This window comes from Centroberyx affinis, unplaced genomic scaffold, assembly GCF_046629955.1.
Source record: "Centroberyx affinis isolate AG114_WGS23_722 - 3 ecotype Tasmania unplaced genomic scaffold, CSIRO-AGI_Caff_v1 ptg002377l_1, whole genome shotgun sequence".
Taxonomy (NCBI): Eukaryota; Metazoa; Chordata; class Actinopteri; order Beryciformes; family Berycidae; genus Centroberyx; species Centroberyx affinis.
Window position 1 is genome coordinate 12918 of NW_027280633.1, and position 16045 is coordinate 28962.

At 40.0% G+C, this 16045-nt stretch overlaps 1 protein-coding gene across 1 annotated transcript in view; it reads left to right on the forward strand.

The window, feature by feature from the left end:
- Positions 1 to 3274: 3274 nt before the first annotated feature.
- LOC139656059 (phospholipid phosphatase-related protein type 4-like) overlaps positions 3275 to 16045 on the forward strand; it is a 37672-nt gene continuing 24901 nt past the window's right edge. The window contains exon 1 of the mRNA XM_071533550.1: positions 3275 to 3358. Coding sequence (XP_071389651.1) covers positions 3275 to 3358 — 84 coding nt within the window. The remainder of the gene's footprint in view (positions 3359 to 16045) is intronic.

Genomic DNA, 16045 nt, shown 5'->3' on the forward strand with positions numbered 1-16045 from the left:
AAATATTCACAGATTTGGGTCCAAGAGACAAAATCTCATCAAGCGGGGGTCTGTGGCTCTAATATATGATATGAAAAAAGTTGGAAAAAGGTCTGGACCAGATCTGATTTTTAATAAAAAAAGGACAATATCCGCCCCGTATATCAGCCAAATCTGCGAGAATAGTTTGGGATAACTCGATGAATATGTATAAACAGCACGTCAACTCACGAACAGGTTTGAAAATGACAGCTGACATCGCCTCCAACATGTAGCGAACGCCTGCTGGGACCTTGGGACCGGGGCCAAGCCGTTTGATAACACACTGTAACATCAAGGGGAAACTCAATCAGATTTGGTAGATACACATTTTCCGCAGAACATTGACAACATATTGCATATTTTCCAGCCAATATAACGCCTGTAAATTCTATTGCCAGGAGGGATTTATTCATATTTGATGAATAATTCAATATAATTATGAAACATGCACCCACACCCCCCAACCCCCACCACCACCCCACCCCCTCCTCTCGCGCACACACACACACATTTGTCAACAATTAGCGAGGCAGTTGTATTACATTCTGTATATTTTTGCGTGGGTTGCCGTTCCATCACATATGGACTAGTATTCTAGTTAATTCTATAGCAATAGCAATAGCATGTCATTGGGATAATATTCTGTGCCTGTAGGTTCTCAACGTGGGGTCCGGGGACCACCAGGGGTCCTTGAGGGGGTTCCAGGGGGTCCCCAGCAAATTGATGAATTGTTAAACTTCACCATTATTTAATTTACAAGAAGTGAACACAATTAGAGAATGTAGAAGAATGATTGTTCTGATCATAGTTTCTCTGTTATCTCTCTACCTGCAATACAGATAGTCATGGAATTCTGGACAAAATCTTATCTAACAATAACAAATATTCTCAGATTTGGGTCCGAGAGACAAAATCTCATCAAATGGGGGTCCGTGGCTCTAATGTGGACTAAATTAGGGGTCCTTGATATGAAAAAGGTTGAGAATCACTGCTGTAGGCTATATTCTATAGTGCTATATAACACTGTGGTGACTACATTCAATAATATAGCCTTGAATTCCACCAATTCCCTCCCCGAATACAAAAAAGAACTAGAATTAGCACTTTAAATGATCATAATAAGAACACTTTAGTGGTACAGAATCAAATCTGGGACCAAATCGGAGTAAAACCCAAACCAAAATGACTCCCAACCACCACTGCTAGTCATATATAGCAGTGGTTCTCAACCTTTTTCATATCAAGGACCCCTAATTAAGTCCATATTAGAGCCACGGACCCCGATTTGATGAGATTTTGCCTCTCGGACCCAAATCTGAGAATATTTGTATTGTCAGATATGATTTTGTCCAGAATTCCATGACTATCTGCACTGTAGCTAGAGAGATAACAGTGAAACTATGATCAAAATAATCATTCTAAAATGACAAAATAATGAAGTTTAACAATTCATCAGTTTGCTGGGGACCCCCTGGGATGCCCTCAAGGACCCCTGGTGGTCCCCGGACCCCAGGTTGAGAACCACTGATATATAGTATATATTATAGTATATTACAGTACAACCACAGAGCATACTCTAGCTGTGCCTCAAGTCCTATTAGGCTACATGTTATTTTCTACAGGATGCATGGCCATCGACGATAACATCAACCAGTTTTTAGAGATACAAGGTGTCAGTGGATCACATACGATTGCATATGTATTCCTGTTGCCATCCATTTCATGTTGCTATGCTCTTACCACATCCCCTCTCGCTTCCCAGCACTAAAAACAGGTGTGGGAGAGTGTTATTAGCACTTTAGCACTTTCATCCCTAGCAACGCATCACAGCATGGGAGTGACAGCATACTGGAGGCTGTACAAGCCCGAGGCCGTTAATATGGCACGGTCCTGTACGCCTGTGTGTCCTGGGGGCCGTGTGTTGTGTCCCACATAATTCACTACTAAGCACCGCTTTCCAACACGCACGGCTCTGTTGTGGCGGATGGGGGTGGGGGGGGTGGGGGGGGGTGGGGGGGGGGGGCGGTTCACACCACACCACACTCATGCGCGCCACCCGTGCGGAAAATAGGTTTTTAGCACACTTATAACGTCACTCCCATCGATCCGTTTTGGTTCTCCCCCCCTTCTCCAAAGATCGTCTATTGAGAAGAGCAGTTGTACAGCCAGAGCTGTCCTCAGGCATTATTTGCCGAGAGCTGACCTCTAGCCGCCAGAGTGTGTGTCCTCTATTCTGCAGACACACATAATGCCGTTCCTGTAATGACCAGTTATAAAAGTTATTTGTCTGATATACACACAGAAACCGACATTTTTTAGCTCTGGGTGTTGACGATACTTTCAACTTTGGGCACGATTTGGTCGAAATTCTTAGATGATTATTACTAAAGATATCTGCCACAGTAGGCTATATTTCTTACCATTTCCATCAACACCGTTTCGTCGAGAGCAGATTCTGGTCTGGGAAATAGGGGCAGAGTGAGACGTCGTTACTTTTTCCGCCTCTCAGTTCTCTCCTCCACCAGCAACAACCTCCACGCGCTCCCTGCCCAGGCACCTGCCGATTTGCGTCAAGTTATACAGTGTTAGGCACAGTAAGACCGGAAGTTTAATGATTTTGCCTATAAAGAACTTAAGTATTAAGGTGCACAACAACAGAAATCGTATGAAATATCCAGTGGAATCATTGTATTATATATGGCGCGAAACAATAGCTAAGAAATTGCCACTAATAACACCTATATTATATTATTAAGCACGGTATTTCAATAAGGATTTTATTTTGAAAAGTCTGACAGGAAGTCTTCGTTGTTATTTTGACTGACTTAACACTGGTCACCTGCTGCAGCAGAGCTGAATTGGGGTGGGGGGGCAACCGGATGAGAATTACCGAATTAACGGTGGAAACGGACAAACCCTTGCCTCTAAACACCATCTCAAGAGTCAGAATGCGTTTCCGTGATCAGTTTAGTCTCAATACGCAGCGAGGGCATTTTTTGGGGAGACCGTCCCCGCTCCCGTGCCAGTCCTCCGTTGGCACCGTGCTGTAAAGCTGGAGACCGCATTTCAGAGGCGAGAACAGACAGACCACATTAACGGGTACCGACACTTCAAGTACACCGCGCCGGGCGATGGAGGTCCGCCGGTAAGGACGAGGGAGACCGGAGTCCGTCGGAATTTCGCCAAAATTACGACGGGAATCAAGTACAGCTCCCTGTCTCCCGGCAACGGGAGAGACCACCGGGCGCCCGTGATGTCTCGTGCCAAGGAGCGGCTGAAAGGCGGGAAGGAGACCAAGGACAGCGTCACTCTGCTGCCGTGCTTTTATTTTGTAGAGGTGAAATATCTATCTATCTATCTATCTATCTATCTATCTATCTATCTATCTATCTATCTACAGACTGACAGCATTAAGTGTTATTATTTTTGCAGACATGCACATCTGTTTATAATTGAACTGGGTTGACTGGCGCGAGAGGCTGGCTGACTGACTGGTTGCCTGGTCGGTCGGTCGACTAAGTGACCGACTGACCAACTGACTGACTGGTCGGTTGACTGACAGCCTGATGAATTGACGCCATGGTCAGTCAGTCTACAGGTTGCATCTCTGGGTGCGTCTGGTTTGGCAGTGAGGACCGTGCAGATGGGTGGTGTTGCTGACATGGGCTGACAGATGATGCTCAGTGTTTTCTAAGGCAAAAAAATCTAGTAACTGTTTGCGGCCCACAGCTGAGGTCATGGCAGTCTAAACAGGGAAGCAACCACAGCCAATGCAAACAAGCACTGCGTTATTATTCTATACTCACATATTGAACATATCCCATATACAGTAATCCAATACAATAGCTGGGATGTACTGCTATTCTGTATTCACCTCACCCTGTTTACTGTTGTTGTTGCAGTCAGCATCAGTGCAGCCTCCATAGGATATTGTGATTCTTCCTGCATACTGGCATATTTGTGAGCAGGATACGAATATGTCGCACATAACCATAACCAGAATATGAGCTGTTGTTATGCGTTAACATTCGATATATATCTTCACACAAAACGCCTGGATATGAAAAGAGCCACAGCTTGCATCTCCAAAGGGTGTGTGTGATATATATCGGTTATAGCCACATTACTGATATGAATAACTAACTACAGGCTAAAAAAAAATGAATAAATATTCCAATTTGATGCTGCAGTAACAAGGCTCAGGCAAGATTTATCCGTGTAATCTCCTTTATGAAGAAACTAATGGGCTGTTCCATCATGGGCAACTTTGTTTTGATTTCCAATATTGTGACAGTGCCATATATTACAGTATGTTATGAGAGCCCTATAACAGTATTTTGTGTATCACTGCATACACACTGGCAGGCAAACTGATCCTGGTAGCATCTGTTGGATTTATCTTTTCTTGCAAGTGATGTTGCCACTTCCGAGGTTGCTCAACCATCTGGTGTGATAAATTAAGATGCTTGAAGTAATTAAAATACCTTAGAGCAATATTCCCCTTAGTTTTAACATGGGGGGTTATTCGGCACTTGACCTCCATGAAAGCCAGAATATAAACTGATCACCAAGATCAGATGCAGCTGGACAAGTTTGTAGTGTTTTGATTTTTACTTCCCGTTCATTTGAATGAGGCCATGAAAATAGACTGAAAACTGACATTTAACATGTTGGAGAACAGATTCAACAACAGATCCTGATACTGTGATTTTCACTTGACTGTTGGTCCAACTTTTGAGAACGCAATTTCCCAAATAGCATTTTTATTGATAGAAGACAACATAGCGGAGGGATATTATTTAGGAGAGATAGTTCCTGTTTGGGAGACCGGATCTACTTTTATTTTTAAATACTAATTTTAGTGTAAAGCAAGAATAGAAATGCAAAATAATGAGGGACCCAAGACTGCTTTATTGTCTTAAAGCAGGATCTGTTGTTGAATCTGTTGACACGTTAAATATCAGTGTTCAGGCAATTTTTGTGTCATTATTCAAAGGAATGGGAAGTAAAAACAACAACAATGGAGGAAAAACCTCCTTTGGTATTTTTTGGGATGTTAAAAAGTAGGTCACAATTCACAACAAGGTTATTATAGTTTTGCATTTTTCTTTAGTTTTTTTTTTCTTTTTGTTTTCAATTTCAGTTTAGTTTTAATTCGTTTTTAAAGCGGGTTTGCTAATTTAGATTTTTTTTTATTTTTTGAAAATGCTTAGTTTTAGTTTAGTTTTTATTAGTTTCAGTGTTAGTTTTAGCCTTTTTTTGTAATATGGGGTATTTGTCGGGCGAGATTCAAAAATTTGTAAAAAAGTTTGAAATAAATTGACAAAGACGAAAACTAAAGACATTTTCTCTATAATTTTAGTTTATTTGAGTTAGTTTTGTAAACACACAATACAGTTTCAGTTATCATTTTTTGTAAAGCCTCGTTTTTATTTTTATTTCAGTTAACGAAAATGTTTTTTTCACACCTAGTTTTCGTTATTTCGTTAGTTTTCATTAACGATAATAACCTTGATTCACAACTCTGGCTGTCTGACATGGATTGCACTTTTGCACTTTTTTTTTTTTGCTAGGAAAAAATTTTGCCCTTTTACAATATACCCCTTGTACCCTGACTTTACCCGACTTTAGCCTTAAATTTCCCCTTAAGCAGCTTCAAAGTTATTTTTTTTCCTAACTATACAACATCACATCCATATTCTGTATCTGCTCGTTCCGACACTTTCTTGAAGCTCTAGCTGCTTATATTGAATGTAATATTCAAATACAAGACGCCATGTTTTGGCTGCACCATTACATCAAATGGAAAAAATCTAGATGTTTGTGCATAATTTTATGCACATTTCCCTGTAATTCAGCATGACACATTTGGCGTCTTTGGAAAACTTGTTATCTTGACTAGAATTTAAAATAAAGTTCTGTGGGTTTGAACAAAGCTTGGTCGTGCAACCTGCGTTTGTAATGATGGAGCCAGTGGCGGGGCTGGCAGGGAAGAACAGGTTAAATTATTTCTAGCTAGCTGTAGCATGGAAAACCACAAATGCGTTGTGGTACTGCACAGAATTGGTATCTATCTCTATCCACTTTATTTAGAACCCTTACCCTGCATTCACTTTCTGACCAATTGTGAGAGGCTCTGATTACATTTAGAGTTGTTCCGATGTCGATACCAGTATCGGAAATGCCTCCGATACAGCCTAAAATGCTGGATCATGTATCGGCGAGTCTATGCACCGATCCGATATCACGTAATTTATTAGCCCCGAAAAAAATCAACTTTAAAGTAGTTTCACCCAGATAAAACGGCCGTTTTCCTGGAAATCTATACTTATATACTACATTTATACTGTTACTGTACTATTTATAAATTTAAATGTCTTTTATTTTACTAAATCGTGGCTGCACTTTAACAGTTTTTTAAAGGAATTGTTATTTATTCCTAGATGTATTTATTTATGTTCTTTTTCAGTTATGACTGACTGTCAAACTAGATAATAAAGTTCTATGGCATTCATTCTCTGTATGTATTTGTTCATGTTTTACAAAGGCTTTAACCTGAGCCAGGCCATACAACAATGATAGCAATCATATCACATCCATACAGGGGTTAGTAGTATACAGCTGTTAAAAAATAAAAATAATATATATATATATATTTTTTTTTTTAACGCACTGGTATCGGATCGGTACTTGGTATCGGCCGATATGCAAGTTCAGGTATCGGAATCGGTATCGGGAAGGAAAAAATGGTATCGGAACATCTCGAATGACATTGATGTCGTGGTCTTATGGTTGCATTGTTTTGATGAATTAACAGAGCTGGCTAGCAAGGGCTAATTAATCAAAACATAACAGAAATAAACAAATAAAATGAGTTCAGAGCTTACCCTTGACTCCAATGATGGATGCAGCCGTTCTCAAAGCATCGTTTTTGGGACGTCTGGGACACATTGGCCGAGTTTCCGCGGTCTCGGCTCTGTAGGAAATGAATGGACTTCCAGTGACTTGTTGATTTGCATTTCCCACAGCCTTAAAGCTCGGTTAGTTGGGTTTGCTTGGCCATGTAACTAACTTTATGAGCGCGGCAACCCAAACCTTCACCCAAGCTTTACCCAACTGCAGGAAGCACTGTACATTCCGGGTTAAAGACACTGTGAATTTTGAGGTTTAGGACAAGATTTACCCCAGAAGAACGCCCCCTTTGAGCAAATTCCTAATGAAGGAAATGACTGCTTCCACATGGCATCTGTTGATAAATTGTGGCTCAATTGAAATGTTGCTGTATCAAATGTAGGGCTGGGTATCTGGTTGAAATCTTTCGGTATACTGTCACCGGTTCTGGTACCTTGACTTCGATACCAATGCCAAATCAGTTGATTGTTGCCTGTCTCAGGAAAAGTGTGAGTAAGCGCAGGGTACGGGGGTCTTTTATTTTGAAGCTCAGCTTGTGGTCTAAATGAATTCATGTAAACGTTGTGAGATATGGCCTTCCGTTGCAAAGATCTATTGTTTATTTGGACCAAGTTACACCCGAGCCAAAAGTATTAACATCTCGGGATAAAATGAACCTTTATTCGAAAAATACGTTTGTTTCAGGTCAGTCGCTATACTCTCTGTGAGCTAAATGGTTTTACTGTTTACTGGTTAATCTTCTAAACACTGATGCTCTTCGATGTAGTCAAACCAACATGTAAACGCAGCAAAGGAACCTGCACCATAGGCCTGAAAACACCCCGAAACCACATTCAGACAGGCTTCCAGAATTATTGTTTGTCTCTTCTCCTCTCCCTCTCATTTCCAGCTTTCAGACAGAGCCGGTCTGTCTCTTCTACAGTTTCCATCTCGCACACACTGTCACACCATCCTACCCACTAACCGGCTGCTAGGCAACATGGCCCTCTGAATGGGGTGTATTTTTATATCTGTGTGTTCAAGACTAGAGACATGTAGAGGAGAAAAAAAAAAAAACATCCCTACAGCAACCTGGTTTCCTCTGTGTGCAGGATGGCGGCCAAGGCTCTCTGTTGTACGCAGGTCGATCCTATATTTCCTTCAACTTATTTCATGCTATTTCCCCTTCATTAGATAGTATACAGTTGGGGAAAGAGATGAGGTAATATGCTACATAAGGCATGAACTCAGATCTGTGACGTTGCAAGAACATGATACAGGACGTATGCCTGTGTATGATGATGATGATGATGATAATACTTTATTTTCAGATCCAGTCTGAAATTTTTCTTGCATCACAGCAGCAACATCACAGAAAAGACAAAAAATAAGACAGGACACAAAGATACATAAATTCATAAAACATATCATTACAATCACAAAAGACAATATTCAAGGCCCTTCAACGTCCATTTAATCTGGGATTAAGCTCCATATTTAATTTTAGGATTGACTGGTGTACAAAAGAGTGCGTCAGTCTAACCCTATTAAATGGTGGAACCCTATATCTCCGATTTGATGGGAACAATTTGTATTCACTGTTCAGAATGTGGTTGGGGTCAGAGACGATGTTGTTGGCCGGCCTTAATATGTTATTATGGCAGGCTGATTCATTTCTCAAGTGATTGGCCTACAGTCTTTGAGCAGATTCGTATTTGGTGGAGCAGTTTTGACTTTAAAGTAGCGGACAAACACTTGTACCGTGTATTATTACAATACTGTAGAACACTCATAATCACAGAAGTAAAAAAACAAAAGAAGAATTGTCGACTCGCCCCAAAAGACCTAAGGCGGCGGAGAAACCAAATTCTTCTTTTTGTCCTTTTGCAGACAGTTTCAATGTGGTCTAATCAAGATAACAGATGGTCTATCCTTACACCCAAGTATTTATATGAAAATACCTAACAATAGGAACTTTATGAGAGTCAGGTGGTGAGCCAAACACAATCTCTTCCGTTTTCTTTGTGTTCATCTCAAGAGCATTATTAGCGCTCCACTCGACCACTTTGTTCACGCCGAGTTGGTGCAGCCCAGGGTTTGCCTGAGTTACTTAATAATAATAATAATAATAATTGATTACATTTATATAGCGCTTTTCTAGGTACTCAAAGCGCTTCACATATGGGGGGGGGGGGGGGGGGGACTCAACTCATCCACCACCGAGATATTAACAGAGATATTAGAACTGTACCATCAGAATACTTTAAAATATATTGATTTGGTGTATCTGTACAGCAGTCATCGGCATAAAAAGTGAAAAGCATGGCTGAACTCACACAACCCTGGGGGGTCCCCAACATTGGTCGTGATGGCAGATGAAAGGAAAAGAAAAGAGGCATACCAATGAATCAAAAAGGGATTCAGTTCCCGCTGGACCATTTTTGACACCAAAATGTCTGCTTGTATTGTGTTGAAAAATCTAGAAAGAGGGCTCTTGCATCGGTGTTGGGTTTGTCTAAATGAATAAATATGTGGGTTAGGGTTTGGTTAGGGTTGGGTTTAGGGTTTGGGTTAGGGTTTGAGGGTTTGAGAGCATACATTTATGTATCCACTACACTGTGTAGTAGCTCCTGATCCTTGTTTCTTTTCAGTATACTGGATCTAGAATAATTCACTCGGCTAACGCTAATTTTTGGATTGAAGCTGCCCATTTAGACCATCATGGGACACTAAAACTCTCCATTGAAAGTAGGGCTGAACAAATTTGAAAAAATATCTAATTGCGATTATTTTGACTGATATTGCAATTGCGATATGATTTGTGACATTAGAGGGAATGATAATTTTTACATCATTATTCTCATTTTAATTGAAAAACGTATTAAAATGATTATGGTGTGATTTTTGCGGGGATCTGTACCAAACAAAGATGTTTTCTTAAGTCTGTAGAATATGATGTGTAGGCCAGGACATCTCTGCAGCACCACCATATTTACTTTAAAATGCTATTTTGACACATTTCGCCTTTAACAAATATTGCGCCTCCTGCGATTTGAAAATTGCAGTAGGCCATATTGCGATTTCAATAAAATTTTGATTAATTGTTCAGCCCTAATTGAAAGCCAGACTAATGACGCTTTTTAGGTGGGTTAGCAGCTCCATAAGGAGAGGGTGATGCAGGTTTTACAGACTTGCACCTCTGAAGCTGCTGAGTGGAATCCTCCCACATCACACTGGAATGATTCCTCTGGTCAGACGTCTGATATACAAAATGCTAAAAAAGAGTCATACATACTAGGTCTGAATGCTGCTTTCAAATAAGAGTTAGATGGATATATCGACTTGGACAAGCTGTAGTCAGAGAGGAACCTCCATCATATCTGCATTGGACATAATGATAGGTTAATATCAATGTTTATAGGATAGGACAGGACAGGATAAGATAGGATAATACATAGACTTTTTTTTTAAGAATATATTTATTGCATTTTCCAATATATTCTAAGAGTCCCAAACTTTATAGAAAGAATCCACTGAGGAATGAAGCATACATGAGATGTATTCATTGGGAATACGCTCCATTATAAGATTGTGCCACGACTTTTTTTGTTGGAGCAGCATCCTTAATCCAAAATAGCAAAATATTCTTCCTAGCAACAAAAGTCAATGAATTGAATAACCTCTTGTGTTTGATATTTACGTATAATATGACCATCTGGAAGAGTAAGTAGGAGGCACATGGGGTCTAACTCTATTGGAACACCAAAAATAACACACAGTTCATCCACAATACCAGACCAATAGCTTTGAAGCTTCACACATGACCAGAAACAATGAATGTAATTGCAGGTCTCAGAGTCACACTTAACAGCAGAGCGGAGACGCATTGGCATCCATTTTGTTTTTGAGAGCAGGTGTTATATGTGTGCGATGTACAATTCTAAACTGAGTAGATTTGGTTCGATTACAGATAGATACAGACAGTCTAGGTCGTCAATAGTGATGCCCAAGTCTCTCTCCCAGGCTTGCTTAGTAGCTTGGGAAGTTAGAGATGAATTGGAATTTAGGGCTCTATAAAATACACTTATGCGTTTCTTGGATACCTGTAAAGACAAGGCCTTTTTCTACATGTGAGGTGGCACTGCTGGTTGTTAATGTGGTATCTTCTGTGATGAAGTGTCTGATTTGTGAATATCTAAAAAAAAACCTCACATTTCTGTAAGCCATATCGCTGCTGTAGCTGCGGAAAGGATAGTAAAGTCTGGCCATCGAATGGATCTCCTAGCTTTGTTAGACCCTGGCTGTGCCATGCTTCAAAGCCCCGATCTTGACAGCCTGGTAGAAAGTCTGGGCCATCCAGAATAGGAGTAAGAGGGGATGTTAACCAAGCACGGCCCAATACTTAAACTTGATTGGTTACACATGATGCATGATGGTTTGAATTTAGCAGTGGTGGAAAGTAACTAAGTACATTTACTCAAGTACTGTACTTAAGTACAATTTTGAGATACTTGTACTTTACTTGAGTATTTCCATTTGATGCTACTTTATACTTCCACTCCACTACATTTCAGAGGGAAATATTGTACTTTCTACTCCACTACATTTATTTGACAGCTTTAGTTACTTTTCAGATGGAGATTTGACACAATGGAAAATATAACAAGCTTTTAAAATACAACACTTTGTTAAAGATGAAACCAGTGGTTTCCAACCTTTTTGGCTTTTGACGTCTTACAAAAAGCAGTGTGTAGTCGGGGTCACATTTCAGATGTCTATGAGTTGTTAACAGCTCCACCAAATAGTGATTTTTCCCTCTAAACCTCACATGGTTTCATTTCAATAAATGTTCAAATGATCCAATATTTCAGCAAAAATCAAAGATTAGAGAAAAAGTCCAAAAACTGAAAACAGATTTGTGTATCAGAACTTTGTTTTTTCTTCTTTCCTCTCCCATTAATCATCTCACGACTCCTCAGATTTATCTGGTGACCCTTTGGAGGGGCCCGACCCCTAGGTTGGGAACCACTGGACTAAACTAGCTAACTGTATATAAAGTAGTTCAAACTAGCTCCACCTCCAGCAGCTACAACAGTAACATGCTGCTTACACACTGATGCTTCAGTATTAATAATCTAATGATGTCATATATAATAAAATATCAGTCAGAGGGACCAAACCACTACTTTTACTTTAATACTTTAACTACATTTTGCTGCTAATACTTATGTACTTTTACTTAAGTAGGATTTTTCATGCAGGACTTTTACTTGTAATGGAGTATTTTTACATTGCTGTATTGGTACTTTTACTTAAGTAAAGGATCAGACTACTTCTTCCACCACTGGAATTTAGCATGTTCATTCATTTCACGTCCTACTTATACAGTAGATACACATACAGCAGGGGTACACACTTGTCTCCCACTTGCGATTGTGTGTATGAATTGATACATTTGTAATTTTAGACGTCAAGAGAGACCGGTAGCAACACTGATGAGTTCTCCTGACCTTAACAAACTGTAGAAATGGAGAACGTTTCACAGTAAATGGCAGGTCTTTTGCAGAACTCCTTTGTCCTTGCAGGCTGAAATGTGGGCCCCCCCCCGGGAGGCGATAAGGCAGAATCACATATTAGATGACTGGAACAGCAGGGAAGCAGCAGTGCAGCCTCTAACTCCACAAACACAGCTAACGTCCAGGCGATATTTGCGTTGTGTCGCTCTGCAATTTGTAACGCAGCCAGTGGATTGCCGTAAAGTGGAAATGACATACTATTCAGTGATGATGTGTCTGTGCAAGGATCTAGGGAAGGATCTTTGAAAATGATTAGCTAACCGTTCTGCTTGCAACACTGCCAGAAGGCTGGTAAATTACATGCTTTCAAGGGTTGGGGTGGCATCACTGTGCCATAATTGAAGCAACATTTCGACAATGCCAGGCAACCATTCTCAGGGTTCCTACGCAGGTCTGGAAAAGTATTAAAAATGAATTCGATCATTTCCATCATCCATCAAAAAGATCATTTTTCTTGAATAGTGTGGGAATTTAAAAAAAAAATGTCTGGAAAAGTATGGAAAATGTTGCGGTTCAGGTCCGATACACACACAATTCTAGCTTTTATGTTGTTGTAGAGCCACTTTGAGTCCACAGTTTTTGTTGATGTGAAGAATAATGTTCAGATAGAGGGACGCTCTTATTACCCAGCCGCTGTCAGCATGCATTATATCAAATACAGACCAAAATCAAATCCAGTCAAGGAACATAGGGTCTGGGAAAAATATGGAATTTTAAAATGGAAACCGTGTAGGAACCCTGCCAATCATCTCACATATTGTGATATTTGTCTCTGTGAAGAACAATCTTCATCTATACAGTGATATGACCTAGTTAGCAGGGGCAAGATGTCTATCTGCGTAAATCATATTGAACACCGGACAAAATCTTCAAAACAAATCAAGGTCTGGGAAAAAGTATGGGATTTTTTTAATTGAAAATGTGTAGGAAACCCTGCATTCTGCAACGTGCATCATTGACAGGAGGTTGTTGGGACCAACCACTTCGCAAAGTGAAGGTGCGACATTGTTGCGTCACCGCTCCTCTCCCCCCCCCTGCTCTCTTCCTCAAGTTTTTTTGTTCCAAAATAGACGACGGGTGAGTTTCGAAAGCCGGAAAATCTCAGCGCCCGGCCAAGTAACCGTTGAGTCATCGGTATGGATCAACAACCCTGTCAAACCCCCGCAGATATTTTATGGTCATTTTGTGCTCTGGGAAAGGAAAAAAAAAATCTTACTTGACTTGCACCTTTTGAGATGATGCTAAGCCGGCTTGTGCCATCCACTAAACATACAAAGTGTGCTGAAGAATTAAGAGAGCAAACGCTGGGCCACGGAAGGGAAGCTGCTCCCGATCTTCCAAAGAGAACTTGACCAAAAGGCCATATTTGCAAAGATGTTACAAGGCTCCCAGAAACAGTGTGCTGTATGCAGTGATTCTCAACCATTTTCCATATCGAGGACCCTAATTTAGTCCATATTAAATGAGATTCTGTCTCTCAAACCCAAATCTGAGACTATTTTTATTGTTAGATATGATTTTGTCCAGAATTCCATGACTATCTGTATTGTAGGTAGAGAGATAACAGAGAAACTATGATCAAAACAGTCATTCTACTACATTCTCTAATTGTGTTAACTTCTTGTAAATGAAATAATTCTGAAGTTTAACAATTCATCACCTCCTAGAACCCCCTCAAGGACCCCTGGTGGTCCCCGGACCCCACGTTGAGGACCACTGCTATAATGAACAGTACCTACTGACAGAATGACTGTGTTGAATTCAGCTACTGTGTGCTTACCATTTTACACATATTCACTATACCTTTTTGTATAGAGATACACAGCCCAACTTACTTACTAGTACTGTTTTCATGCTAGGGCCACACTACATGACTTTTAGTGCTATTGTGTGAGAGATTGTGAGAGAGTTTGAGGAGAGAGTTCAGTTTTCAACAGACTCTTGCACTGTAAGACAGGAATGCCCAAATCTGACATCTAAGACTGGTAAAAGAGAGAAGAAATGATAGATAAACATGCAAAAACAGTGACAAATTATGTTCAAATTAGCTTAAATTGTCTCCTTTACTCTCTGTTGGAGTGGGCTAGATGCACAAATTTGTGCACAATCAAGCTTCACGCTAGAACCCAGCCAGCAGTTGACAGACAGGCAATGCGGAGGAGGAGGTCAAATTCAACGTCAACCCAAACAAACAGAAAGTTTTCACATTAGGATATTATGGCACGGTTAAAAAATCATATTAAAACAGCTTTGGAAAACTGTTTGAGCTGATGTCAGAAAGATATTTAGCTCCTGATTTCACATCATGATGCAGGCAGCAGCTATGGACGCCTCTCGAATTTCATGTTGGCGCTACGTTCACATGGGTCTTCTCCAACATCTGTTCAAAGTCTAAAGGTTCGCAGGGTTTTTTTTTTTGGGACTTTAATGGAAAGAGCTCCATCTAATATTATTTCCATAATCCTCTATCTGCGCTGGAGCTGTGTGTGTGCATGTGTGTGTGTGTGTCCCACTTAGTGTGAGATTAGTGCGAGGGAAATAGAAGCAGAGCGGTGTGTCAGTCCTGTCAGTCTGTCAGTCATAGTACTGGCCAGTGACAGACTACAAGGCTTTGATGAACATCGCAGCAGATTGAGAGCAACACATATTTACCAAATAACCCACAAATTGCTGCATGTGTGTGTGTGTGTGTGGATATGATGCATATAGATAGATAGATATAATTTTATTAATGTGTCACTCCTCAACAAACAAGTCAAACAAAGCAACAAACACAATAACCCCCAAAAAAAGAAAGTTGAGGACCACTCATCAAGAGTTAGGGGACACAGGCTAAAAACAATACACATTAAAAAAAAGATACTAGAATATATATATATGCATATGTATATACATAGGCTACATACACACAAATATACACACACATCAGTACATTTGTACAGATACATTGATACACATATACATACACACACACACACACACACACACAAGAAAAAAAAAGTTAAAATAAAGGTCATATTACACATACACAAACACAAAGGATATAAAACAATCTTAGTATTGCATTATAAAATTTAGACACTCATGAATGAACGTGTTCTGTTAAGGATGAGGTGGCAAAGCTTTGGCACATTCGTGGATACAATATTTACCAGCTAAAACTACACACAATTTATTTAAATCATCGTACTCGTTAAAATTTGCAACTTGGTTTGAAAGTTGAAAAAAATAATTCAGAACAAATGTCTGTATAGAGTTCACAGTGTAAGAGTACATGGGCTTCTGATTCAGTAGAACCATTATTACATAGGGGACAGAACCGTCTATCGGCTGGGTGTTTGTGTACCTGCCAGTTTCTATAGGTGCAACTCCCTAGCAAAGGCGCTTCTGTGCTGCCTTGATAAGATACTTTATACATATGGCTCTGTATCAAAAGCACTTTTAAATAGGCAATAAGTTTGTTACCCTCAGGTTTATTTATTAACTGAAACCATTTCTGTTCATCACTCTCTGCCACTGCAATGTCAAAATTCTTTAAGTCGTTTCTTGAATAGACT